The sequence below is a fragment of the Hippocampus guttulatus genome, chromosome 7 (assembly GCF_054856545.1).
Source record: "Hippocampus guttulatus isolate MCC_2025c chromosome 7, RoL_Hgut_1.0, whole genome shotgun sequence".
In the NCBI taxonomy this organism is placed as follows: domain Eukaryota; kingdom Metazoa; phylum Chordata; class Actinopteri; order Syngnathiformes; family Syngnathidae; genus Hippocampus; species Hippocampus guttulatus.
Window position 1 is genome coordinate 12,347,170 of NC_141267.1, and position 27,077 is coordinate 12,374,246.

The 27,077-nt window shown below is 40.5% G+C and overlaps 1 protein-coding gene and 1 long non-coding RNA gene across 5 annotated transcripts; one reads left to right on the forward strand and one right to left on the reverse strand.

Annotated features, from left to right (window-relative positions):
• The first annotated feature begins 111 nt into the window (after nt 1–111).
• Nucleotides 112–27,033, forward strand: ccdc50a (coiled-coil domain containing 50a). 4 transcript variants are annotated; one of them, XR_015101452.1, is made up of 13 exons: nt 114–412; nt 4,083–4,145; nt 6,469–6,598; nt 9,379–9,472; nt 10,530–10,620; nt 11,891–12,745; nt 13,392–13,540; nt 15,203–15,247; nt 15,648–15,803; nt 16,147–16,229; nt 16,332–16,438; nt 21,557–22,543; nt 26,912–27,033. XR_015101452.1 is itself a non-coding variant. In XM_086116418.1 (12 exons), exons 1-12 carry the CDS (start codon nt 358–360, stop codon nt 21,706–21,708), a joined length of 1,971 nt encoding a protein of 656 aa, XP_085972544.1. In that variant the 5' UTR covers nt 112–357; the 3' UTR covers nt 21,709–26,596. The 4 variants fall into 4 exon arrangements, 3 of the variants coding, with proteins under 3 accessions (XP_085972544.1, XP_085972543.1, XP_085972545.1); XM_086116418.1 differs by lacking the exon at nt 26,912–27,033 and having other exon boundaries at nt 112–412; nt 11,891–12,736; nt 21,557–26,596; XM_086116417.1 differs by lacking the exon at nt 26,912–27,033 and having other exon boundaries at nt 21,557–26,596.
• Nucleotides 20,385–21,693, reverse strand: LOC147202276 (uncharacterized). Its single transcript, XR_015101453.1, has 2 exons — nt 21,570–21,693; nt 20,385–21,481 (listed from the first exon to the last, which is right to left on the reverse strand). It is a non-coding gene; the product is annotated as an uncharacterized LOC147202276 (long non-coding RNA).
• Nucleotides 27,034–27,077: the final 44 nt, after the last annotated feature.

A 27,077-nucleotide genomic window follows, 5' to 3' on the forward strand; every position in this document is an offset into this window, starting at 1 on the left:
GATTAGAAAGTCAAATCTTAACCAGTGTTTAATACGACAGAAAAAAAACAGTGTTACTTTATTTCGACATGTGAAACCAGAAACCGTGTTCAGGCACAGTTCAATTTAGGCGTGAGACAAGAACGAGATGCTTGTCAAACCGTGACACGCTAGCTGTGGTATGATTTGCTACCATTGAGAACGAGAGAGGAGAAAAAGTGAGAGAGCGAGAGGGTGGCCACCGAAACCAATCAGGGATCGTCCAGCACCAACCATCCGTCGCGTTTATGAGTAAAGGCGATCAATTAGCCGGTCGTCGGTTGACCGTTTGAAAAATACGCCAATTTACGCTCACATCGGCTCTCGATTGGGAACAACATGGCTGAGTGTAACCTTAGCATCGACCAGGACAAACTGCCTGGTGTGAAAGAGGGTAACGTCCATATAACACACTTTGTTTACTTGTCGCGGATAGACAGGTACCATACCCGATGCTAATGCTAAAAGTTAGCAAACACAGGTGTTTCGTACTGCGGTAGTTTCTACGCGTAGCATATATAGCTAGCAGATGCTATCACGTCTGTCTTAAATCTGAGCTCTTTTGAGTCTTTTTGGATTATGGGAAGTACTTGTCAAGTAAGATGTATAGAAGGGTTAATTTTTTGAGCTGTGGAAAAGAGTGTCAATTCTTAGTCGAATTGATTTACATGATGTCTGTATTGTCGGACTTTTTTTGAAAGACATTGATATAAGTATCATTTCTCCTGTGACAAATGTTAAAGTTATGACTCTTTGAACCGGTGAAAATGCACCAATTTATGGCCAACGGGAGTCGAGATTTGAGGTCTGACTATTTGTGTTGAATACTAGTTTCACATTTTCTGAAACGTATTGATCTTTATTCGATTTTCAGAAAACTTGCATCATTGGAAAGCTTCCAAAACATAGAAACGGGCTTATGTGATATAAGATACATACTCGTAATTGATTAGTTCATCAATTCCAGTTACTATGTGAATCGAGAGGTAAATCTCAAGATAACAAAAGTCATAATTTGAAAACTACAATGAATATTACATTAAAATGTAACACAAAAGTTGAAAGCCTCCTATTAGTAAAGTATAATGTACAATGTAATGTGAATGTAGTAATTTGCTGCAAATAAGTCAGAAATAATGACCGTTATTGCTGTACATCATTTTTATAATGGGTGTCAAGCCTCGAAAAAAAAGTAAGCCTCAATAATGAGTAGCCACACTAATACTGAACAAATACTGAATTTATATAAGTACCAGTGTATAATTTGTTATTGTTGGTTTAAGGTTTTATTGAAACATAATGCTTTTCATTTGAAATTAAAGACAGTAGAAGAATTAAAGCTAAATCCTTTACCTCTGACAGTGTACTAGACAAACGGTTGTATTGCCTGGCGCCTTTCTAAGAGTTTTGAAAATGCAGCCCTGCCCACTGGCCTCATTTCTTGTCTCACCTGACTGCAAAGGTGATATACACTGGTGAGGTGTTGGGCGACAGTATGCTAATCTGGAATGTTGCGGATGTGTAAAGCGGCAGCTGCGCACTTGGATGCTTGTTATTCTGGTCACTGAGACAAGCTTGGTTAGTCTGCAGAGGGGCATTGACAAAATCAACAGGGAAAGGGATCTGTTTCGCTGTTTATGTAGTTTAAAAAGCTTCACGACATCCACACAAATCTACAGTTGTCTTCTCTGATTTGTAATCCCGATGTTAAATGACAGAAGCCTTTTTTTTATGCACTCTTGCTCAACTAGAAATGTGCTCCTGGTTTATCAGCTAAATTGTATGGTGGGTTTCCTGGTTAAGAAGATTAGGCATATGGTAGGAACATGTTAATCAAATCCCACCATGCTTGTTGAGTCACTAGGGGCTTTGGTTTTCCAAGCATCTGTTCAGTCTTCCACAAGAACTGTGGTGCAAATGTTGTTGTCCATATGTTGAATATGTCAGGGTTTCATTTCAAAAGACCACTGTTCTACTACTACACCAATATGGCATCAAAACTATTTTATTTGTCATGTTTCTGAGTAAATTAGAAACTCCAGGAATGAACAAAATCAGAGATGTTGCTGTACCACTTCATTGTTTTGCATTCCAAAACATTTTTCTAATATGAAATAATGAGAGAATAACTGCTACAATCATTGAACAAACCTCTCTGTGAGAAACGTGGGTTTTGGGACTAGATGGTTACGGAACATTAAAATGGTGCTGTCAAGTTGCACTTGAGCAAGGCAACGTCCTCACACCCCCAGTTCACGATGTACAGTCCTGTTGCATATCACTTTCATATGGGACATCTTTCCTTGCATGCCTGCATCTGTGTTGTATGATTCTGTATTGTGGTGAGCAACACAATGTACAGTAGTGTTTAAGGTGGATCTCCCCTTGAGATATTATAGTCAGTCTGTCAAATAAATCGAAAGTAAATAAAAAAAAAGACTGCACAGGGTTACTTGGTTTGCAATGGTCCAGACGTTCAGTTTCAAGGTTGCGAATGGTGTGCAATGAAATAGTTTGCCTAGCTGAGTCAGTATCACTGACTGCATGGATTTGACCATCTTAAATTTGGTGATGTCACACGTGATGAAGCTGTGACTTGTAAAGTATATTTTCCCTCCATATCTTTTTTACTTTTGTGGTACTCCTATGTTTGTATGTCTGTATGCTGTTAAACATCTTTGTTTTGCCTGCTCAGGATAAACTATATCCATATCCTTGGAATAGCTTTGTCTGTGAGCGATATCAGAGTGGTGCATTTTTTTTTTTTTTGGAAAGACTGCTGAACTTGAGAACACCATCCCTTTTTAAAGGAAAAACTCCTGTTGTAAACTGGGTGGATGTTTCCACTGTAAATACCGCCAACAGAAACAAGAATTTTGAAGCCTGACATGAAAACTGAGCTACTACTGTTTTTAGGTGCAACAGCGTTGTTCTAAATGTATTTTTGTCAAACAGAGAAGCCACAGAGAGGAAACCACACTGTTACTTTTTTAATCTTCAGATACAGATGGGTAAAGAGTTAGCTTGTTAGTAGTTATTTTTTATAAATATGTAGCTTTCCTTCAGTGTGAATGAGCAAGTGTACAGATCATTTAAAAAAGGGATGCCCACTCTTACTTCTACAGTGGACATCTGCTATTCACAGAGCGGAGGAACTGGGCTGCCGTGCGAGGAGCAAAAATCCATTGAAATGCGTTGGGGAGGGAATATTTTCAATACCCCTAAATTCTTCAAAAAGACTTGAGCTGATAAACAGTCAATATGTTTTCCCATTAAAAATTGGGGGCAAATGGGAAAACCCGCCCAGAAACAAAACAAACTATATAAAACATTGAAAATGTCAGTCAGTAGTATCCAATTTCTAATGTTAGTAAGTATGACGAATACTGTCAATTAAGTGGACACATTTTCAAAGTGAGCATAGCATGATTATTCTTGCGGCAATTATACTGTTTTGGAGATCCACTCGACCCTTGCATACTCACAGTTTGGCAACCAGGGATTTGCATATTCATGATTATTATTTTATTTTAATGGCTGTCAATTATACGCAGATTTTCACTTTTCACACGCGATAGCGGCGGGCTGGCCTGCGACTGACTGTATGCGAATGTAAACATTGGGTGGAGGTGGACAGAAGTTCACAGTTATGTACATTCGAAGAAGTCTGTTGACAAAACCCTGCGTGAAAATGCACACACGATGTACCGTGAGACTTTCTGCAAAATCGTGAGGTTTACTACAATACCGCAAGCTTTTCTTCAGTATTGCAGTAATTATCACGCCAGTGCATTTGAATTTAGTGGTTCTATTCTATGTCCCTTTTATGTTTTAGTGTCCTGTTTTTTTTAAACAAAATGCGTAAGAAAAGGAACAGAACAGCACACTTATCCGTCACCAACTGTGGCATTTGAACGTCATAAAATAATGTTAAATGCCTGAAATAATGAACTATACCATGGCTGACATCCATGATCGATTAGCAACATAGCTGTGCGGAGAACAGGAGCATATTGTAGAAAAATAATCTTGTACATGCTTGTCTAATGTAATTTTTCTCCTAGTGTGCAGAGACTTTGCTGTGTTGGAAGACCACTGCCTTGCCTACAACCTCCAGGAACAAGAGAGTAAGCACCTTTTTTTTCCTCATTCCTTTTCCTGGTTGCCGATGAGAACAAAATTCCTGCACTCCCTGTCAGACACAACGTCACTGGTGACTGTTTTTTACGAGCCGCCCGGCAGCGATCCTGCGCTACCCAGTTTTTTCTTTGCAAAACAATCAGTGACTTCCTACAAACAAAGCTTTTGCTCAAGATGTCGTGTCAAGCCAAACTGGGTAAACTAAGCAAGCCTTGGTTGTTGTGGGAAGCCCTGCAGTCAATTGTGCGAGTATTCAAGTTTGTAGGGATTGCATTCATTCATGACTGTTGTAGCTGAAAATGCAACTCCTTGAACCAAATATGTGTGTTCACCCATTTGAAAATAATGTCTGTACCCTGGCTTTAAACTGCAGGACACAATTTGCCCATCATTCTTCATCCATCAGCCACCTGGGTACTCATTGTCGGTCTGTCTTTTTTTTTTCAAGCCAAACAAAACTCATCGTCAGTCAGTCAGTCCGCTTTTTTTATTCTCGCCGCGCCTCCGTCATCGCTTCTTTTGGCAAATTTCACTGGCCTGACAGTCAGTCAGTTAATCCGTCAGCCCCCCCTCCAATCCCCACAAAAAGAAATGTCATAGTCCAACACATGAAAAATCCAATGCGTTTAAAATGGTAGATGGAGTTTACTATCACATGCATCTACATCGTAGAGTGCCTGCTCAAACACACACATAACTGACATACATTTCATATCCATTAACTTTCCAATCTACTGAACTACTATTGTGCAGCTATTTGTGTGTGGCCCCCAGACTCCACTGATGATCAACCCTATTGAGAACCATTGACGCATCCTTAAGCAAAATGTCTATGAGGGTAGGAGGCTGTAGTAAAAGATCCATGAGGTTGGGAGGCAGTTGCACAACCAAATGGCAGATCTGGGAGTCTATTCTGACATTCAAGCACAAGCTGTCCAAAACCCCACAAGTTCAATGGATACAAGAATTGTGAAATTGCTATTCAACAAAACCTATACAAAGCATGGTTTAATAGTTTATCCTTGGCTTATATTGATAAAAGCATCTCACAGACATCTTCAGAAATCTGGGAACAGATTTAAATTTTGAAAATTAAGGTGAGGGGCCCTTCCTAATTTAAAACTTTGGTTAGGGCAGTGTTCACCTAACACTGTTGTACATGTTAACAACCAGCCTAGACCAAACAAACAGTGCTATCAGAACAATCATATTCAAGTTTGTTCTCACCAAGCTTGTGGGAACACAGCCGGAGTAAAAAAAAAAAATCCCTTGAAGCCAGAAAGCCAAATGTCACGAAGCAGTTTTGTTTGAGCGTTGAATAATTTGGCTTTGAGAATGGCCTGCCCTTGTTGCCATTAACCCATTTTAAGGTTCGTGATCTGTGACCAGGACTCATATGAACCTTTCTGATCTTTTGAGCCTGAATCTGTCACCTCACCTTTTGAACACACACGTTTCTTCCAAGATGATGCCATGTCAACATAACAGAAATTCAACATAAGTCATTATTTTCAGTACAGTCATTTAATTGGAACCACTCATGTGTGTCTCTCTCTGTGCACATGTCCCTTTTGTCGTTGGAAGGTGTCCTTGCTGTCAGCCATAACAATTCCAGTGTGCAGTCTCCCGCACCGATACCTCACAGATTTGGGTAGTCGTCTTTTGAATGATGCGACACCTGATCAAGGACTTGGATTTGTTGTAGATATTGAGTAATAGACTCCTTAACTCAGTTTTCAAATATTTCATGTATCATGTGACATAAACAATTGATCATTGTCCGGAGGAAGTAGAAAAAAAATAAGACCAATATCTGATGGCTGTTTCCTCAATTTTCAACAGCAGTGACTCATCGTGCTCCTTGTTTAACCTCTGCAGCCCGCGAGCAGCAATGTTATGTAGCCTCGCACTAGTCAATTGCCAGACGTAATTTGAGCCTGTACACAAGAAAGCTGGCTTGAAGATTGATAGTCAGCCGAAACGGATCTCAATGAACGAATGAGTGATGCTGTCCACGCTTACCGAGCGCCACTAGTGCGTCAGGCAGCAATATTGATCTTCATTTCTCGCCACAAAGTGCATTCCGCTAACCTTGGAATGGTACTGTGACCACAAACATTCACTTCTCATTTGTCTTTTGAGTTCATCATCAGAGGATGACAAGTTCGCGTCCTCGCTGTTTATCTTGTTTTTAACAGGCAATCCAAACAATACAACAACTTGGGAATCAGCAAATGTCATTTACCATTTGTTGTGTGAAGATGCTGCTTTTTCCCAGCAGAGTAGCGCAACCTGTTATTTGTGTTACAGTTGAGAGCCACTTGGCGTCCAATGTCCACAAGAGCCGGCTGGTGCAGCAGGACCTGCAGGTGGCCAAGAAGCTGCAGCAGGAGGAGGATGAGATCGCCAAGGTCGTGATCAAGAAGCAGCATGTTGCCATGTGGGTGTCTCATATGCACTGACACATTTGGCTTTTTTTAATATGAAAGCCAGGACCACCATTTACCAACCTGACATTCTTTGATAGCCTACATGCGTCACTTGCAATGTAATCATGCTAACCTAGTTTTGGAAAACATATTTTAGCTTAATTATGACTAATACAACCAAATACATGCCGTTCATAACCTCGACTGTAGCATTTAATTAACCGTGCAGCCCTTGTAGTGTGTGTCATAGGAAAATACAGAGGGACTTCACAAGTCGATGCTGCGTCACTTCTAGCTTGTTTCAAAACTCTTTATCCCCCAGCAAATAACATCAAGAGTTTAGTTTGTGTCAAGTCTAAAGTTTCACCCTCTTAAAAATTGACTAAATGCACAGAAAATGCTTGCGTCACATTTTAAATCCTATGTTTCATACAAATCTAAACTGTACACCCGAGTATTATAAATGTCATCAATTTATAACGCCAGATACGAATTGAAGACACCTGCATGACTTCATATTCAGCAAAATGAGGCTGGAACCAGGAAGTTTGTTTTCACAGCACTACTGTCACCTTGTGCTGGTTTACAGGTATTGCTAGAAATATGTGTGTGTATGATATGTAACATGAGAACCAACTTGAGCTTTGTGGTTGTGTTGTGCTAGGTAAAATTTATTTCGACACATAATTGATGTTAAATTACAGTAAGTTCACATGTGGTTCTGTGGCTATCATGATGTTTCCTCCATCATTGCTACCTTCCGGGGTGGCCTCAGAAAAACAAAAAACAAAATAAGAATCAGAGAGCATTTCAAAAGCTAGAGGCTTAACTTACTGCCTTAAATTTGTTGGCTTTGCACATGATGATGGTTTGAACTCTTGTTTGACTCACTTAAGCAGTCAGTCAACAACACATTTGACTCACATGCTTTCTGCATGCGCTGAGTGGGTGTGAAATGTGTGGCAGTCCATTGCGGGTTCCACTTGGTGTGTCTTCAGTTCAGATTTTGCAACAGTGCCCCACCTAGTGTTACAATGTCAATACAGACACTTTGATGGCCCAGTGCGACATTTGGCCTATTTCCATTTAGCACTGTCCCACCTAGCAGAAGTCAAAATCACTCTCTGTGCTGTGCATTTTAATGAGACGAAATGGCTGAGTCATAGTTCAGTGCTGTCACAAACAACACGTCCTCCCTCGTGAGTAGAAGAGAAGCATGACGGTCTGTCTAGTCCTTATGGCCTCGTTGGTGCTGGGCTCTGGCACTGGGATAAGCGTTCAATCTCAACAGGTAGAATATGCCTGCTGCTTCTGCTGAAAGCAGTAGCATGCAGTTTATTGATGCCCCAAAATATCCATTTGCCTTAATAACATTTGCAGTCGTCAAAAAGGTTGTGGAGGATAGATTTGAAAAAAACATGGTTTTTACAAGTGTGTGCGTGCGTGCGCGCGTGTGTGTGTGTGTGTGTGTGTGTGTGTGTGTGTGTGTGTGTGTGTGTGTGTGTGTGTGTGTGTGTGTGTGAGTGATCGATGCCACGATCCAAAGAAATTCAAGAAGAAATTAGAAAACAAATTATTGAAAACTATCAGTCTGGAAAAGGTTACATGGCTATTTCCAAGACTCTAGGGCTTCAGCAAATTACTGTCATTATCCACAAATGGTTAAAACTGGGAACAGTGACAAATATTCCCAGGAGTGGTCAACCAGCTACAATTACTCTGAGTGTGATGATGACTCAACCAGGAGGTTGCAAAAGTACCCAGAAGAATACCCAAAGAACTCCAGACCTCTCTGGCCTCAGTTAAGTTCAGTGTTCATGACTCTACCATAAGAAAGACACTGGCCAAAAATGGCATCCATGGGCGAATTCCCAGGTGAAAACCATTGCTGTTCAAAAAGAACACAAAGGCCCATATCACATTTGCCAAAAGACATCTTGATGATCCTCAAGACTTTTGGAAAAACATTCTGTGGACTGATGAGTCAAATATTGATCTTTTTGGAAGATGTGCAGCTAGTTACGTCTGGGATAAAAGTGGCACAGCATTTGATAAAAAGAACATTATGCCAACAGTGAAGCATGGTGGTGGCAGTGTGATGTTCTGTGGCTGCTTTGCTACATCAGGACAACTTGCTGTGATTGATGGGACAATGAATTCTGCTGACTACCAGAAAATCCTGAAGGGGAACATCTGACAATCGGTTTGCATCCTGAAAATTGTGCTCTCTTGAATCATGTGGTAAGACAACGATCCGGAACAGACCAGGAAGTCTACCTCTGAATGGCTCAGAAAAATAGCTCTTTTAAAAAAAGTGGCTGTTTTTATTGGTGTTTTAACTGCGCAAGATATCACAGTACAACATAACACATAACATTCAACCACCCCAACAAAATGGCAGATTTTTGCATCCTTTCCTCTCTGTTCAACAAACACTAAAGGACAAACAAACAATTAGATATATTTTATTTATTATTTATTATTATTTATATTATTATTATTATTTGGCAAAGATCCAAATCGACATTTTAAGAACAAAATCATATGTCAGGTCCTAGTAGCTACATAATTTTGAGGGAAAAATGTCTTGAGTTCCTTTGTGTAAGACAGTTGAACCACCATTCATGTTTCTAAGCGTCTTTCCTTTGAAATGAGGGTTGGTAAATGTCAGTCCGCTGCATCCTGCATTCAAACTGCTGAGCAAGATGAATGACTTAGCCCAGGAGCCAATTGTCTTAATTGTTTCCCCCTCCCCATACACTCACACACATCAATTCACGCAAAACTCCAGAGAGCGCCATGATAACGAGATTGCCCATGAGATTCAGGATCAACTGGTTCGACAGGCTGAGCAACAACGACTGCAGCAGGAGGAGAAGGATGCGGTAAGAAGGTGCACCCATGCACACACCCTTATACACTCAAACACACACACTCACGTTATTATGCCTTGACTGCCTCACCTGTTTATTAAAAAAAAGGAATTCCCCCATATCATCCCTCGAGACTGCTCAAGGTTGGAAAAACCATTGAGCTGCCCTAAAAATCTGACCTCAGATGTAATTGCATTTTCCAAGATTTGCAAATTAAAGGGTCCTTGACGGAAAGTAAACAAAAAAAAAGACAAACATTTGAAGAAATAAAAACAAAAAGGAGCACATTACATATTAATAGTGACCTCAGTCTTTCTGGTGTGTAAACCAAATGTGTCTCCAAAATGACTCGGATGCTCAGAAGTGATGGTGTCACAACGTAGTTTCCACTGAAGTAAATATACTCCAGAGTGTAGGGGCTCATCCCTTTTATCATCTCATATCTGCATAGTAGCGATGCGGGAGGAGGTAGAAATATTTGGGGGAAATGAGATGAGGCTTTTTGATGTCCTCGTTTCATGGAGACTTTTCCTAGAGATGACGTCACTTCATTGGTGTGCGTAATAACTGAAGCATCTGTATTACTGAATTACGACTATCACCACAAATGTACATTTAATGCTTCATGCGTCAAGTGGGATTAAATTAAAGTCATATATAATGTCAATGCTGTTACTCAGAACAACATTGGAGATTCACGGACAATTGTCAATCTCCCTCGCAAGCACTCTTCCCCACTCATGCAGTCTGTGTATTGGGCTTTTGATGACCTGACGTCCGACCTGGCTATTCAGACAGAGGTCGCATTACAAAAAAAATTGGTATTTGATTTACAACCCCATACGAACGTGACCCAGGTCATATTTGGAAAAATATGTCATTAAAAAATGTCCCATGGGCAAAAAAAGAAAACCCCGATTTGAGTCTCGTTTGGCAGCAGTCTGACCATAGCCTAAAATTCCATTTTAAAAACAACTAAAAACGGTACCATTCATTTGCATTTGCGCTTACCACACACAAACGTCACAATGTATCTTTATCTCTGTCTTTGTTGCATGTGTGTTTGCAGGCTATTGCTCGTAAGCTGCATGAGAAAGAGATGAAAGAGGAAAGACGACGGCAGAAACACCAGGATGAAGAGTATTATGAGGATCCAGGAGGTGAGGCGAACACTGCTGCTTTGTTTTTCTAGTATCCGTCAGTGCACTTTATTATTGTCGGTTACTCACTCAGCTCTTTTGAATTAGAGCCGCACCTGAAATAGAAAGTGAAGAGAGTTTAATTTGCAGCAACCAACTTGCATGGCAGATGTGAGCAGCCAAGTGGTGAACCTCGTGTTATTCTTGTTGGTCAAGGTTCCTAAAAATCCAGCCTCGCCTAAAACCAAAAAGGCTATTTTTAATCATGTCCAACCTGACTAATCTTCTGTTGAGTGCAACATGAATGAAAGGACAACTTATAACCGTTGGAACGTATCATCTGCAGTTGATGTTTTACCCTTGGGAAGAATAACTGCTTGCTTGGTAAAAAGGAGGGAGGGGAAGAAGAAGCGAAGCATACACACTTCTTTGGCCCTGTCACACTCAGGAACGTTATATCGGCAGATTTTTTTTTTTTTTAATATATGGTCAGCAATGTCCTGTTTCTCAACCTAACAAAAAAATGGTGCTGAGAGAGCCACCACTCTTGCTTCACCACTCTCATCTTATTCATGCTCTTCTTATTCAATCACACATCACCATTGTCGGGCATGTAACCTCCAATATGTATTACACAGCATGGTATTGCGCTCCACTCAGTCATTTGAAAGTAATTAGTTATACTGTATTACAATATTACTGTCCCTGATTTGTAGTATGATACAGTACTAACGTCAACATTTTTGGCATTAGTGATCGGGCTAATCTCTATCCCGTACGTATAGCAGGGTTTTACCATACTGTCTTACTTTTTGGGGTTACTATCACCCGAACAATCAAGTATGACAACAAGATAAGTATACCGGTAACTGCTTTTTCATAGCTTTATGGATAAAGATGGTCAGTTACAACAAATCCACTGCTTACTTGGAGAGACTGTATTTTGCTTAAATAATCTTAATAATAGCTGTTTTTATAAGGTACGTACTGCATTTGCTTATTGCAGTCTAGAATCATGCCGCTCCCTAATTCATATTTGCTCCTTTTTAAGCCATTCGGTGCAGTTTTTGTGAGCATGTTTCCACTGCCTTCATCTCTTAATATTTTATGTTACTAACCACAGTCATGTTGTTTTTGCCTTGGCAGGTGTGGCCTCTAATTTACTAATACTTAAGGTCATTTGTTGTGTTTTGTTTTTACTTATCACATTTCCATGCTCCCTTGAACCATCATTTGTTTCACTGTCGCTATCTTCCAAACGTATGCCCTTCCTTCATCTGTCCCTGCTCAGCTGCGAGACCGCCTCTTGACCTGGACAAGCCCACGCGCCACACGTCTAGCTCCCCAGTGCCCTATGATGTGCATTCTCCAGTGAGCTTCCAACGTGATCATTCGCCAGTTTTGAATTCAATAGAACCCGTGAGGAACAGGCACCCAAAACAGGATCCAGCAGTACTGAACAACAGTTCCAGGTACCCCGAGCATTTCCCGGTGGCAGAGGGTGGCCGGGGGAGACATGCAGATCCGTATTCAGATCATCTGGAGTCCCCCAAAGGCAGGCGTGGGGACAATTACCCCGATTATGAACCTGCAGAATCAAGGAGAGCACGTGACATGGGAGAGGACCCCGATAGAGCAGTGAGAAAGAAAGAGAGGCCAGCCCATTCTCCACTGAGTGCCAAGGAAAGAGACGAGGGCTGGGAGAGAGAGAGGGACAGGAGACATGAAAGGGACGGTCTCGGGGACATCGAGCATGACTATCATTTGAGGAAACATCAAAGGTCAGACAGGGAACAGGACATGAGGACGGCTAGAGGAGGAAGAGAGAGGGAGCGCCTCAGAGATCGCACACACAGTGAGGACAGGCCTAAAGTGAGAGACAGGCAGACGCACAAAGGCAAGGACGGACAACGAGTGAGGGCCAAGAGCAGGGAAAGAGCGCATGACGATGATTTCATTGAACCAAGGGGCGATAGGGTATCCCGGGAGGAGGAAGAGGATGAAGCCAGGAGGCCGAGGGGCCGCCAGCGGGTTCAATCCGGCCCCGACGATGTGTTTGAAGAGTACAGGAACAACCGAGGGAGAGGGGACAGCAGAGAGTTGTGGGAACCTTCTGGCAAGCGTACGCCCTCCAGTGGTGAGACAGGTACCACCCGAGCCCCCGTCTGGGTCCTCTTGGGGTTTGCTTTGATGTGCTGTGGTTGCTTGTTGCTTTGGCAATCTCAGGTGGTGGGGTTGATCTAATTAAAGTCTCCAATGAACACACTCATTCTGTGAGCGTTGTGATTTGATGGCTTGAAATGATTCTACTCGCTATTTTCTGCTGTGGTCTTCTCTCCCTTTTGCTGTGATCGTTTTAACATTGCTGAGATTTAAGTGTGTGAGGCTAGGTTTGTGGAGCAATATCGCCATAATTCTCGACTAGGAGTGCAAGACTGTGGTTTGCTAAAAGGACCCCAGGGCTGCTCAGCTACTCGCCTGTTTTGTTTCATCACAAAAATGGTCCAAAGTATTAAATGCTGAGTATGAGCACACAGCCATGTGTGCTCCTTCGTAGCTTCATAGTCTGCAATTATCAAGGAAGAAAATTAGTCTTGCCCTCTTCCATAATTCTTTTGTACGTGGAAGTGATTGTCTTTGGTTTGATCAACGACCTTTGGTTTCATCAGCTACTGACATTTTCCACCACTGTCTGGTATCTAAAACCATCAACTAATTGAGTGCCAGCTACCATTAGTTAAAGCTAGTACTGCCCTGTTTTAATCAGTAATATTGTATGTTCATTGACACAGGTCGAATTGTGCACAAAGGGAGTGGAGAATTTGTAGAAGGGGAGTACGGACTCGACGAGGCCACAAGGGACCTGACCAAGTTGGATCTGCGTGAGCAGGAACTTAAGGACTTGGAGGTGGCAAGGAGGATGCACGAGGAGGAAGTCAAGGTGAATATTTGAATAAGTACAGTGTTTATGCGCATATGCAGAGCAGCCACACCATTGTGACTATCCTTGTGGGTGTAGTTTGTGTCAGTGGAGAACTGCACTGCATCATACTGAGAGCACTTTCCAATACAAATTGGTTATCTCGAATATCTGTATATTGTGCAAGTGGTCATAATGTTATGACCAATCAGTGTATACATAAATAAACGTCGCTTGCACACTGTAACTGCACCACATCATCAGAGTGGAGAAGGATTCATTCCCATTAAGTTGCCAATCAATGCAGAAGGATCCTAAAACTGTCTCCTGTGCGGACTTGCGACATTCATGATAAACGATGACATCAGCAGCCAACGATTCAGTGTTTGAGAGGTTTTACTTCCATTTCTCCTACCGTATTTATTTACATCATACTATCACACAGTTTGGAGGTAGAATTTAACCCTCTGTGTGCATGCATGACTTTAGCACTAGTTTAAACAGTTTACCCATTTTGAATATTCAAAACTATATTTTGCTATCTAATATATATATATATATGTGTATATATACTGTATATACATACCGGTGTATATATATATATTAGAGCTGTCAGTTTAGCGCCTTTTTATTGGCATTAATTTAAATGAATTTTAACGGAATAAAATTTTTTCTAACGAGATTAACGCGGAACACGTCACAGCGGATGTTACGTTGCTCTATAAATAAACCAGAAACAAAATAACAAGTGCGCTGCATAGGTCCACGGACTTTGTTTTGCCAGCCATGGCAGCGCGAGACACCGAAAACGGATACTTTAAGAGTTTATGAATGGAAAGTTTACTTTTAAAAAGTTGCCAGATTGCTCCACCGACAAGACCAAAGTTACCTGTATCATACAGGTATACGATGTATGCCACTGACGCGATTGTTACGTGTTTGGAACTATTTTGTGTGCAAGGTTACAGTGTTCCGTGTCCATATAAATAGAGCGGGTGGAGCTTCTCTGTGTTCGTCTGACAGTGACGGTGCGCTGCAGTGGTAGCGACCTAGCGAAAACAAAACATCTCCAGTGTTGTCATCGAACCAAGTGTAGTCATCTGAAATGATGTCCACACAAAACTGTAGAGAGACTTCCGCGCAAGAATGACCAACAGAATCAACATAGCCTGAACCATGGCTTAAATCCACTATCAACTGAGTTCTAGTTTACCTTAGATGTGCACTTTATAATGTTATATTGCTCTGTTTTGATTCCATAAAAATAGCTGTTAAAGCAGCTGTTGTGTGACAAAATATTTTTTTCACTGTTGTTGATGGACAGTAATATTGTGTGAGAGATTGCGTGAATAACTGCTCCAAGTGAAAAATGTTCATGTAAAATTGAAAATCGAAATTATTTCAGTAAATATTTGCATTTTGCACATAGAAAACTGATTCATGATTCCATGTTGATGAGAGCATTAAAATGGGGAATAATAGGACAAAAAAATATAAAAGGAAATTCAGAAACGAGCAAAAATACGTGAGTAATCACGATAAATTTTTTGTGAATTTGAGTTAATTATGACAGTTGCATTTTTAATTAGATTAAATATTTTAATCGTTTGACAGCTCTAATATATATATATATATATATATATATATACACACTCACTCCATGTTTTTTTTTATGTGTTTCAGGCAAGCAAGACCCATGTGCGAGCAGCCCAAGTTGCACAGGATGAGGTGCGTGTGAATCTTTTTCTGCTATCGTCTTTTGATGTCCTTTACTGTGTTATCACATAAAATGATGAATCACATCTCTCTGTTCCCTAATATTTTTTTATTATTGTAGTTAATTTTGGGTTAAAATATTAGTAGAAAAATTGAGGATGCAACACCTGGAAGCAAGTCTTTTTATATTGTCAATGTCCAAACCTAATGCCAAATTTGGTCAGTTCATGAAATTTTATCTGTTCACAAATTACGACAAGATAGTCCCCACGTGAGTCTGTTGTTTTTGACAAATTAATGACCAACATCGATTGTTGAGAAAAGCTGATCTCTGAACAAAGAGATTTTGTTTTCCTGAGAAATGGTGGGTTTGGTTCGCGATATGCTATTGATGCTGACTTAACTGTGGCAGGAGATTGCCCGGCTGCTAATGGAACAAGAGAAGAAGGAGTACAGAAAGCATCGAGAACGGGAGAAAGAGCGGGAGAGGGACCGCCATGAAAAGGAACGAGAAAGGGAGAGGGAGCGCATGGCGATGGAAAAGAGGCGACCAGAGGGGGACTACAGGGTACCTTCCAAGTGATTTGTTGTTGTAATTCTGATCTTGGTTGTCTAACCTCTAGGGGATACATATCAGAAATTACAGTATGATGCAGTTTGGTGCAGTTTCAATTCACTGTTATGTAGAACTATTTTCTTTAGCACTTTATTAGCAATATAGTCGCAGGAAGGTGTCCCAGCTGACTTGATGCGAGATGTTTCATACATGCTGGATTGGCCAAGATTTGAACCCAGAACCTCAGAACTGAAGTGAACATTAGGTTTGCAAAGGCAAAGTGTTTGAATCGTATTCGATTGTGTAAGTTTGGCCCTGGCTATTGAGTGTATTTGATTTTTTTTCTGGTTTCCAGCCAAACTCCGAGGATGTTGTCCGACCTCGATCTAGAGATGAGCATGACCCCCAGAGGCACAGGAGTCACCACAAACCTTCCCGGTAACAACGCACTTTTCCAACCAGCCATGAACACTAAATGTCGTCATATTTGGGTGTTATTTGTCATCTTATTGACATTGACCGTCATTGTTGCCACCCCAGGCAACATTCTCGCACCCACGAGTACGAGAATGTAAACCCTGGTTATGGCTACAGTGACCGCGCTGACCCCCAACGGGCGCCCACCGGACCTGAGGCCGCTTACAAAGGTAATTTTTTTACCCCCTCCCATTTAACTCTCACAATGCAGTGGAATTTCCACATTCAAACAAAACATCGTCACATCTCACAAGACTTCAGATCAATGAAAAATTAAAGGATTCATTCCTGTTATGAGATCATTCCTGTTACTTAATGTAATGGAACAATGACAATCAAGTAGGAAATGAATAAATGAAACCGTAGCTACATAGGTGGTACATTGGTGGCCTGGCTTACAATACGCTGGCAACCATTTTATGATGTACCCCGCCTGTTGCCCAAAGACACCCGGGTTAGGCTCCAGCACACCCGCGACCCTTGTGAGGATAAGCAGCTCGGATAATGGATGGATGGAAGTATGGACTGCCTTTAACCTGTCACTATCAAAAAGTCCCCCCAATTGTAGTTCTGTATAAGATATAGAAGGTCCTCAGTTTATGACAGAATTCCATTCCGATGGCCTTGAAGTAACTCGAAGTCGACTGAATAGTAAAGTCCAATGAAAAACACAATATGTGAAAACAATATGTGAAACAATCAAATGAAAAACAGTAATGCTGGTGAAAATTAGTTGTGCGGCCATAAGATACTTTTCAAAATAGTTGCAGAATAGGAATAAATCGTAGCGCTGGAATTGTGTAACCTTTGTGGGTTGACACTACTCACGTTAATCAAACTGCTCTTGACTCGCACGCATTAAGAGCAAGAAAGCAGCCAGGAGAAATGATGCCAGCTGTAATCAAGGAAAAACGATCTCTGGAAAAACTCCCGTTCCAGTTGTTTGAGCCTTCTGATGGATGTGTCGTCTCCTTCTACAGGTGCCTATTACAAGCGGTGACTCAGGCTCCAGACAGACGGTGTCAGTCCTCCTCTGTCTTTGTCTCATCCCTTATTTATCCTTTTTTTCTTCAACCATTCACACTTTGCTGACCAAAAGCCTTTGGACAATCTCATGAGTTGGTAACGGATTTTTTATATTTTTTTTAAATCAGCAATTATCTCCCCATACCCATCAGAAGAGAGAATGTGCTGGAACCTCACTCATCTTTTCGTCACTTTTTTAATTTAATTTTTTTAATATGTCTGTAAATTTAGAATTTCATACTTGACATCAAGCCCTAAAAGCAGCCTCACCTCATGTCGTCACTCCCAAAGTTCCTGGTGGTCAATATGCGTTCACTGTGATGTCATCACAAGTAATCCAGGCCTTCGACCTGCGCTGCTTATTGGCCTACATTCCTTGACATCTTACTTTGTTCTGATGGGATGTGCCTGCTCAGTCCGACGTGGCCTCAAAACTTGGCAGCTTCTTATTCCACCTTAAAATCTGTCATCGGGGTGCCATGCAACAAAAATGCAAACGACTTTTTTTTTTCTTAATCGAGATGCTGGCAGTTGGCCTTTCACTCGTCCACCAACCTTGAATTTGCCGCACTGCAGAGGCGCAGACTGTAAGGATGTCATTGGCGCTACCCCCCCCCCAAAAAAAACCCCCTGACTTTACATTGATAGTGACCAGATGAAGTGCTGAGTGACTCAGTATTCTACTTGCATGCTTACTGAACGTTTAAAAGGTCTTACATGCCTTTCAGCACCACATAAAACAAATGGGGTGGGGAACTTTTGGCTGGCAGGCATTCCACAGCCTGCCTTTGGGTCTAAAACTTGGTCTAACCTGACAAGAACTGTTACAAAACCCCAAATCTTGTGAAATATAACATGCATATGTATATTAAGCATCGTGATGTAGTAGTACGTCTGGCATGTTGGGTGAATAAACAACTAAATTGTTTGTAGGTGTGAAAGTGAGTGTGAATGGTTGGTTGTCTCCATACGTGCCCTGTGATTGACTGGTGACCAGTCCAGGGTGTACCCAACATCATGCCCGAAGTGAACCCACAAATTTTAGGAGAATGACAAGTATACAACACTACAGTATTTGATTTTTAGATCACATTTGCTTTCATAAATCGTATCTTGCCGCTCAAAGGCTTTATAAGCTGGCCTCTGATAAGAAGTACGTTCCCCGCCCCACCCATTTGTAAACTCTAATCCTGCTCAAACAATAACTCATACGTGCCATATTATTATTTTGGGCTGAAAAGAACTGCATGCACGTATTTTGTGCTCTGGTGAGATTGAATACATGGTTATAAAATGTTTTTCGTATGTGTAAATATATATTTTTTTCATCATGTGCTACCAATTTGGCGAAGAATGGGAACAAAAAAATATCTAATCTGATATTTATGTCCGGTTAAAAAGGGAAATATTTGATTGTAATGTCATTTTGCTGGTCTGTCTTCTGATTAGGGTTGTTTTTCCGATGAAATAGAAGCACACTTGGAACGAGGGGAATTAATTCAAACAAAAATACACATCAGTTCTGAAAGGGACATTTTTCACTGTTTTTGCTGCTCCATGTTCTGTTCTTTTCATATTGAAGAAGTACAGCATATAGCGACAAAAAAATAAAAATCCTTCATTTCTCTGTTTATGAAACATATCAGCCTCCCCATTGTATCTCTAACTTTGTCATGTATGAGTCGGTGGCGTTCATTCGCAGTATGTGCGCAGTTGCTATTCTCAGAATGGGAAATGTGTGCCATATTTGTCATTTTCCAAGCTCTAGTAAACGAAAGAGTGGGCTGACAAAATGTAGTGGTTGATGAGAGCTCCACCTAGTGGACTTGTTGAATATGAGCGCTGTTGATCTCAGAAAAATAGGAATGGGACTCATGTTCAAAACTGCTCAGGATGTATGTTTAGTGGTCCGTGTTGTGTAATTGATTAATGTCCAACATTGAACGGTTTAATTTTCTCCTTTGTTGTTTTTCACAGGGCTTGTAAGCAATCACCTCTTATATCAACATGTGCTGGAACATGCTGTCAATGTTTTTTTTAATTACTTTTAATTTACGTGGCAATGAAACTTTCTTTTACTGATTGCACCTCAAATTGTAATAAAGCAGCTTTCAGAGTCAATAACTTCTTTTAGTTTTCATGCCAGCGCTTCTCCTAACCACGAGTATGACACCTGTACTCACCCCTGTATTCCAGGGGTTAGTTTCATTCTAACATTTTCTTCGGATTGAAGGAAATATGCATGGCAAATAGAAATGTAAATGACACATTTGTATTTCGAGCCAAATTCCGTGTCCTTCACATTGTTTGAAGTTTCCCCGGTGTTGTCTGCCCTTCTCCTAGTCAACGCAAAATGAAAGGGAAACCAGTTGGTGGGAATAACCTGTTTTTAACTATATGCACACCTTCAGCTGTGTACATAAGCAAGTATTAACTGCAGTTCTACCATGGAAGCGCATTGATGTTTTTGAACTTGAGCTATGGGTGCATCTCACTGCATAAGAACATGTTAGAAAAGCTCATTTATTTCAATAGCTGAGTTCCAGAGGTGAAACACATTCATTGAACATATAATGAAACAATCTCCATGAGATAAATTCCTAGGTAATATCTTATAATGATCTATTGTATTAAAACTCATTTTGATTGTTTCTTTCACAACATCCGAATTTCTCGGGACACTGAATGTGTTTTTTATTTGGCTGTAATGATCGATTGTAATGTAATTATAAAATATCACAAAAGTCTATTTCCAATATAAGTTTCACTTTTGACTTGAATCACTGAAATGAATTTGATTCTCCACAATATTCTAATTGATGATACACGTCGAAAAGAACATTTAATTGAGCACCAGAGAAATAGGCCCGAATGTACTGATGGATTTATAGGATTTTAAAAATGCAGTCAATGAACTTGTTTATCATGGATATGCTCCACATCACAGAATACTGTAGGGTTAAAAAAAAAAACTATCAGAAATATAGTTTTACCCTCCCACACTTGAAATACATTTCAAATTTTGAAAAGACTTACTGTCAAGAAATTGAAGACGTGTACATCATCACTTGAAATAAGAGGCCGAGCATGCTCGCTTCAAGCTGTTTATTTTTCATTCCCAGGTGAAGTTTACTGTATAACCGACACGCAAAAGAAACGAGAATGAAATAAACGTTATCTATATTCAAGACATACCAAAATGTTCAACCAAACCATATCATTTTATTGAACACAATCTGCTATCTTACTGCCAGTTTGTCTGATTTGTGGGAACAATAAATACCGAACAAGATGTGGCAATCTATTACTCTTAAAACTCATTCACTGCCATTGACGGCTATAGAAGTCAAAAGCTCCATCGGTTTACCATGGGCTGGCACTGAATGAGTTTTTATAGACGCTCTTCTTTTTTGCTGTTAATTATGCAACATCTCTTCCAGTGGACTTCAGTGCTAACCCAGCGCTGTGGTACTACTCTGAAAGCAAGCAACTCTGAATTTAAACTTGGTTAAATACTGAAACCCCTTAAAACAGTTGCTTTAAAATGTGTAATTTAGCTTGTGTTGCCTGTAGTATCTTTAATATAAACACAGCGCACATCATGTTAGGTACACGGGCACAATCATGAGATCCACGAAGACCTGCTTTGAAAATGTTGAAAACAACTAACCAAAATAACAATAAGAGTACCATTTCGTTCACAAATAAAATTCCCAAACTATTCTAAGGCTTGTCAGATCATTCTCTTTAATTGACAGCATTCTCAGTAAATCAAACCTCTGTAGAGGGAATGGGTTGCACCCATCATCATCATCATCATTAAGTTGAGCTGGTTCACCAGCATACCACACATACTCACATAGACACCCGCACACACACACGGTCTGCATGTGGCAACACCACGACCATAGCTACTCTGCGGCCTTATGTCACCGCCAACCTGCTAGGTTAGATTTTAAAACAAGTTAAATATTTGGTCAGAGTAGTTAATTTCGACAAACTTGGCAATAGTTCCATCCGAGCCTGAAAACTTCAGTTTAACAACCAACCAAAAATCCACAGTTTTCCTGCAGGCTTGGATACACGTTGCACACACGACCAGAAACAATGACTGAAATGTTTCAAGTGACAAATTCCCAGGCAAAGTTTCTAGCGGTGCGGGCAACAGAACAGCTGTGAAACACTACCTGTGTACACAAAACAAAACACAAAACGTTAAGTGTCAAATCACAAAACATCTTACGTTGTCTGCAATTCACCAGCGTTCGAGCTCACCACTCTCAGCTGCTCCTGCGATGACCGAGAAGAGGACGTCAAGTCGCCGGTGAGTGTTTTTCACTCGTGTGCCTCACCTTGGCAGCTCGGGTGCGAGTGCAGCTGTCTATCAAGCCGAGCACGCCGTGTTGAGACATGACAGGTGACACACCCACTGGAGGTGCACACCCCCCTCTCCTATCTCTCCTTGTCTTTAGACAGACATTATGTAAATGGGCTAAAAAAAACTGTTCTCTGTGTTCTTAGGGGCCAAATAACTAAACACCTTTATCTTGATACTTTTGTTGTTGTTGTTGTTGTTGTTGTTTGGGGGTTTTTCAGCAAGGAGGCCCAAAAAAGGCCTGAGGCCCCTCTCTTCTGGAAGAACCAGTAAGGAGTCAGGGGAACCACAAGAGAATTATCTAAGGAAGTTAAACCTTTAATGTCAGTGAACCACTTTCACGTGTGCACCATTTCAAGCTTTTACTCTTGAAACACAACACAGGTTAGTTGTCTTCCATTGACAAGCAATCCTTCAGGGTGGGCCACGCCCTTCCGCAGAGACACTAATAACGTTGATTTCATTCACATATTCACCTCACTCTTTTTGCAGAAGCATTCGAACCAGGAAGCGTTTTCATGTGTATGACACCAAAAAAGAAAAACTGATCTCCATGGGAGTCTTCAAAAGTGAGACGGGCCGTTTGGCCAGAGGGCACTTGCTCACTGTGCCTGATGTAGGAATGATATCTGACTGGTTGGAGCAGCAGCCAAGCCAAAATGTACAGGGAGTCAACCTTGGATGCATGTCAAGGCAATTATGAGTGCTTTGTTTAAGCTTGCACAAAGGACAGCCTCGTTTATTTCTTAGGGATAGGCCATCGGCCCTGTACGGTCCAGAGTTGAAGGCATGATAAAAGATTGAATGTGACAATGAGACCATGTTCATGAACGTTATTTGAGGAATACAGCTTGAGAGCCAAGCAATACAATCGGTAAGGTACAGTATATGACAATTTGTAGACACTTGGAATTGTTTTCTACAGTGGAAACTGATCGAACACAGCAACGTTTCTTGCCATTGAAAATTGTGCAAATGAAACATTCCCACAGAATTGGTGTCATTTGCATCCCCAGAAAATAAAATGTATTAATGTACTATAAAATACATTCTTTTTTTAAATAAAGCAATGCCCTGCACATTGACCAGATTATGTATTAAATCAATACAATTTATGAAATTAATGTAAATGGCCTTGAACATTGGAAAAGTAGCAGCTGTTGCCACCCATGAGGGTCGCGGGCGTGCTGGAGCCTATCCCAGCGGTCTTCGGGCAGTAGGCGGGGTACACCATGAAATAGTTGCCAGCCAATCGCAGGGCACGCATCGAAAAAAACAACCATTCACACTCATACTGAAGGACAGTTTTAGAGTCATCAATTAACCTACCGTGCATGTTTTTGGGAGAAAACCGGAGTACCTGGAGAAAATACATGCAGGCAACTAGCCAACTCCACGCAGGAAGGCCGCAGCCGGGGGTTGAATCACTGGAATGTGCTTAGTGCATAGGTGGGCAAACTACGGCCCGCTGGCCGAATCCGGCCCGTTGGTCTTTTTAATCCGAATGATGAATGATTGCATTCATTTCAATTGGACTTGTAATGACAGGCATTTCACCGCCAGGTGGCGCATTGACTTGAAGTTGCAGAACATGGGGGGGGGGTGGGGCTTTCGACCACCAAGGACCTCTGTATCGCTCTACTTCTACTGGTCTGATCACAACCCATCTGCAGCAATGCACAGGCTAATAGGTCATCAACAACACTGTCGTCATTTAAAAAAAGTATATTAATACAATACTTTCATGCTTTTGTTCTTTTGATGTTTGATATGGACTGTCAACAAATGCAGTTTTTTTTTTTAATGTACCATAGCTCGTGCTGACCTGGCCCTTCTGTCAAATTTTAAAAGTCAATGCGGCCCCCAAGCCAAAAAGTTTGCCCACTCCTGGCTTAGTGTCACCGTGCGAATACCTTTTATGTCACGTGGCTACATTTCACTAATTTCTAAGACCGCTGTTACTCAAATGAGGAATTTCAGTCTCTAATACAATAACATAAAATTATGTTGTCGGAGATCTGCCAATACATTTTTGAGTAGTTCAACATGTGTTTGCATTGCAAGAATTTGAGTTGAAGTATGACAGAAATTTAAGTAAATTTTAACTGAGAGAGGTACGAGCAAATGGCACCATTTCGTTGGAATGGCTGAAAAAGAATTATGCTGCATCATGAAACCCTCACTTCACTGAAGTATAAAAACAAGACACTGTTGGTATTAAAATGGAAAAACAAATATTACTCCTTCGTGATGTGCCTCAAGTATTTTTTATTACTGTGTCTCATGCATCTAACTTTATTTACATTCTTGACCGCCGTACAAGTGCAAAAATAAGTTAACCAGTGAGAATTTTAATGTGTAACCATACAAAACACTCTGTTAACCTGAGTTCCAACACCCCTAATTATTTTTAGCATTCTCACACTGTCACACAAGTGAAGGCATATGTTAACCGATTTACAGATTAGAATGTTCAAATCGACATTTTAACTCCTTAACTGTGATGCATGTAATACGTGTAGCTAGCTAGCTAGCTAGATAGCTGGATACGGTCTGAGTAAGTAATACATGGAATAATACATAAGAGAGTCTAACAAGTTACGGCCTCGGATAATGAAATGGTGTGCCGTCATTTCCATTTCCAAGAACATATTCTTGGATCATCATGACTGGCAGCAAAACAGGAATCCCAAGTTTGAAAACAAGTCGTGGCCATTTGGACTCTCTTCCATAAACGTTTCTCAGAGGATATTTGAATAGAACTTCAAGAAGAAAAGAAAAATAGTTGTAATATACTACTGCAAAATTATCAGTTGATGCCTTTCCAACAAATCTTCAATGCAATGCGAAGAAAACGCAGTGAATATCTAATCCTGGTAATGACTTCAGTGGATCTAAAAAGGTGACATGCCCCTGGGAACTTGGCATCTGAACAGGGGTGTGTAGACTTTTTATATCAAATTTACATTTCTTGTGACTCAAGGACAGCAAGCAGCAAACACCGCAAAGCCCATCCTTGATTTCAAAGTCTTCCACTGGTCTCAGTTCTTTTTTTCACAGTTTAATAACCACCATCAGCTTCTTTTTAAGCATACCAATACAATGGAATCAAATCCGTGACCAATATATATATATATATATATATATATATATATCTTCCCAGTTAACAAGAACAATGCTCAATTTTGATCGATGTTTTCTGAGAGGAAGCAGCGAGAACTTGGGTTTTTCTTCGAAACGCACACTAGATGGCGCCTTCCTGGCATACTCTCTTGCTCAACCTGTTTGCGGGGGAGGTTGCCTCTGGAGGCGGAGCAGGCTTCAAAAACAAAAAGCAATTTTTAAAACTATTTGATCAAGCTTATATGGTTCGGTCTGTCAATCATCTCTTAGTTATGGAGTCACAGTCCAAAAAAACACAGTGCGCTCATTATCATATCTCCCCCGCCCCCTCCACAAATGAAAAAAAAATTGTAATATACCCGCCCCCCCCAAAAAACATTTTTTTTCCCGGATGAAATAATGAATTAAATTAAATTAATGAAAACGAAAGCATTCCATACAATTACTTTTTTTTTTATTCGATGGGGCAAACAAATGATTTTTTTAATGTTCTTTAGCTGAGGAAAAAAGTAAAAAGATATAAAAATATTTAATTCACTAAATCTGCAAACTGAAATGAAATATTTTTAAAATAACTTTAAAATCAGAAAATCAACAAATGACAAAACAAAGATGTATATTGTCTCTATGCTTTTGTTTTTGGAATCCGAAAAATTACACAGAGAATCACATGCACACTATGTGTACCCCCCCCCCTCCTCCTTCCACACACACACACACACAGTTTAGCCTTTGTAGAGATTTGCCCTCTGAGTGACATTCTAGTTAAAGATCATATCTGATTTTATCATTATTCTGTGAACCTTTGATTTTGCTTCCATTTTATGTAAACAAGTCACACTTATCTTAGCTCCTTGACGCGCAAAGTGTTTAGCTCATTTTGTTCTTTTTACATATTAACAAGCATTTTAGGATCATATGTGCTATATATTTGATCAGAATTAAAGTTCACATGCTATATAAAAAAAGTTATTGGTGAAAGGGACTTTTTTTTTCAATTGCTTTTTTTCTCGTTCACCCATACTGTTGCTAATGAGCACAAGTTTACAGATAACAAGACTGAACATATGAATCACATACGTGGTAAATTTTCTAGAGCCAGAAATCAACATTTTTATTGATTTTTTTGTCAAGTGTGATGAACATGAGTTATACGTATAACACAGAAACATCTTTTAGTTTGAAGCTTATTGCAGGAAAGGGTGGAAGCTGATGCAATCTGAACAAATTTAGCCTGTTTACAAACTGGCATCCCCTTCACCAATTACGGCCAAATGGTTTGCTTTAATTATCTGTGTGAAATGAATGCAAAGTTCACTGTTGTAAACATGGTTGCGGCAGTACATTTCAGAGGAAAGGAAGGATAATTGACCATTTTCACCCTCATTTATTAAGATGATTTATTAGACTTCCTACTGTATTATTTTTTGTAGTGGTCACCGACCTACTGACCTAACTCTATATATATATATATACATATATACATGTATGTGTATATATATATATATATATATATATATATATATATACACATACATACATACGGTGCTTGACTGGTTAGCATGTCCGCGTCTCAGTGCAGAGGTGCAGCAGAATTCGATTTCGCCCTCTTGTGTGGAGTTTGCATGTGCTCCCCGTGCCTGTGTGGGTTTTCTCTGGGTTATCACGTTTCCTCCCACATTCCAAAAACATGCCTGTCAGGTTAATTCAACACTCTACATGGTGCTTTGGTGTGATTGTGAGTAGATATGTTTGTTTGTGTCTGTGTGCTCTACGATTAGCCGGCAACCAGTTCAGGGTGTACCCCGCCTACTGCCCGAAGACAGTTAGGATGGGTTCCAGTACACCCCCAGCCTTCGTGAGGGTAAGCCGGTTAGTTAGAGAATGGATGGATGCATATATATGATTATTGAAATTACATCAGCATGATGGGGTGGATTACATTGTCATGGTAGCACAGAGAAGCTGAATTCTGATTGGACAAAAAAATCAAATGTACTGAAAGAAGAAGGTCTTCTTGGCCCGCCATTGACAAATACTCGATCTATAGATGCCGTGTTGGGTAAAATGTGTGTCAAAGTTCACTGCGTTGAAATGTGTTGTTTTCATCACTCATCAGATAAAGAAAATTACTTCCCATCAGATGGTACCGGTGGAGACCTCTTGTGCGTCACGGACGGCATAAATAGAGGCAGCAGCACACAGCACGACAGCCCTCTAAACAAGCATCCACAGCACATCACACAGATCCTTCCAATTGATGCTGTTTTTTTTTTTTTTTTTTT

Coding starts and splice junctions, on each gene's coding strand:
- ccdc50a (XM_086116417.1), top strand. CDS start 358: ATGGCTGAGTGTAACCTTAGCATCGACCAGGACAAACTGCCTGGTGTG. Junction 6,599..9,378: donor AAGAAGCAGCATGTTGCCAT/GTGGGTGTCTCA, acceptor GCAAAACTCCAG/AGAGCGCCATGATAACGAGA. Junction 13,541..15,202: donor TGCACGAGGAGGAAGTCAAG/GTGAATATTTGA, acceptor TATGTGTTTCAG/GCAAGCAAGACCCATGTGCG.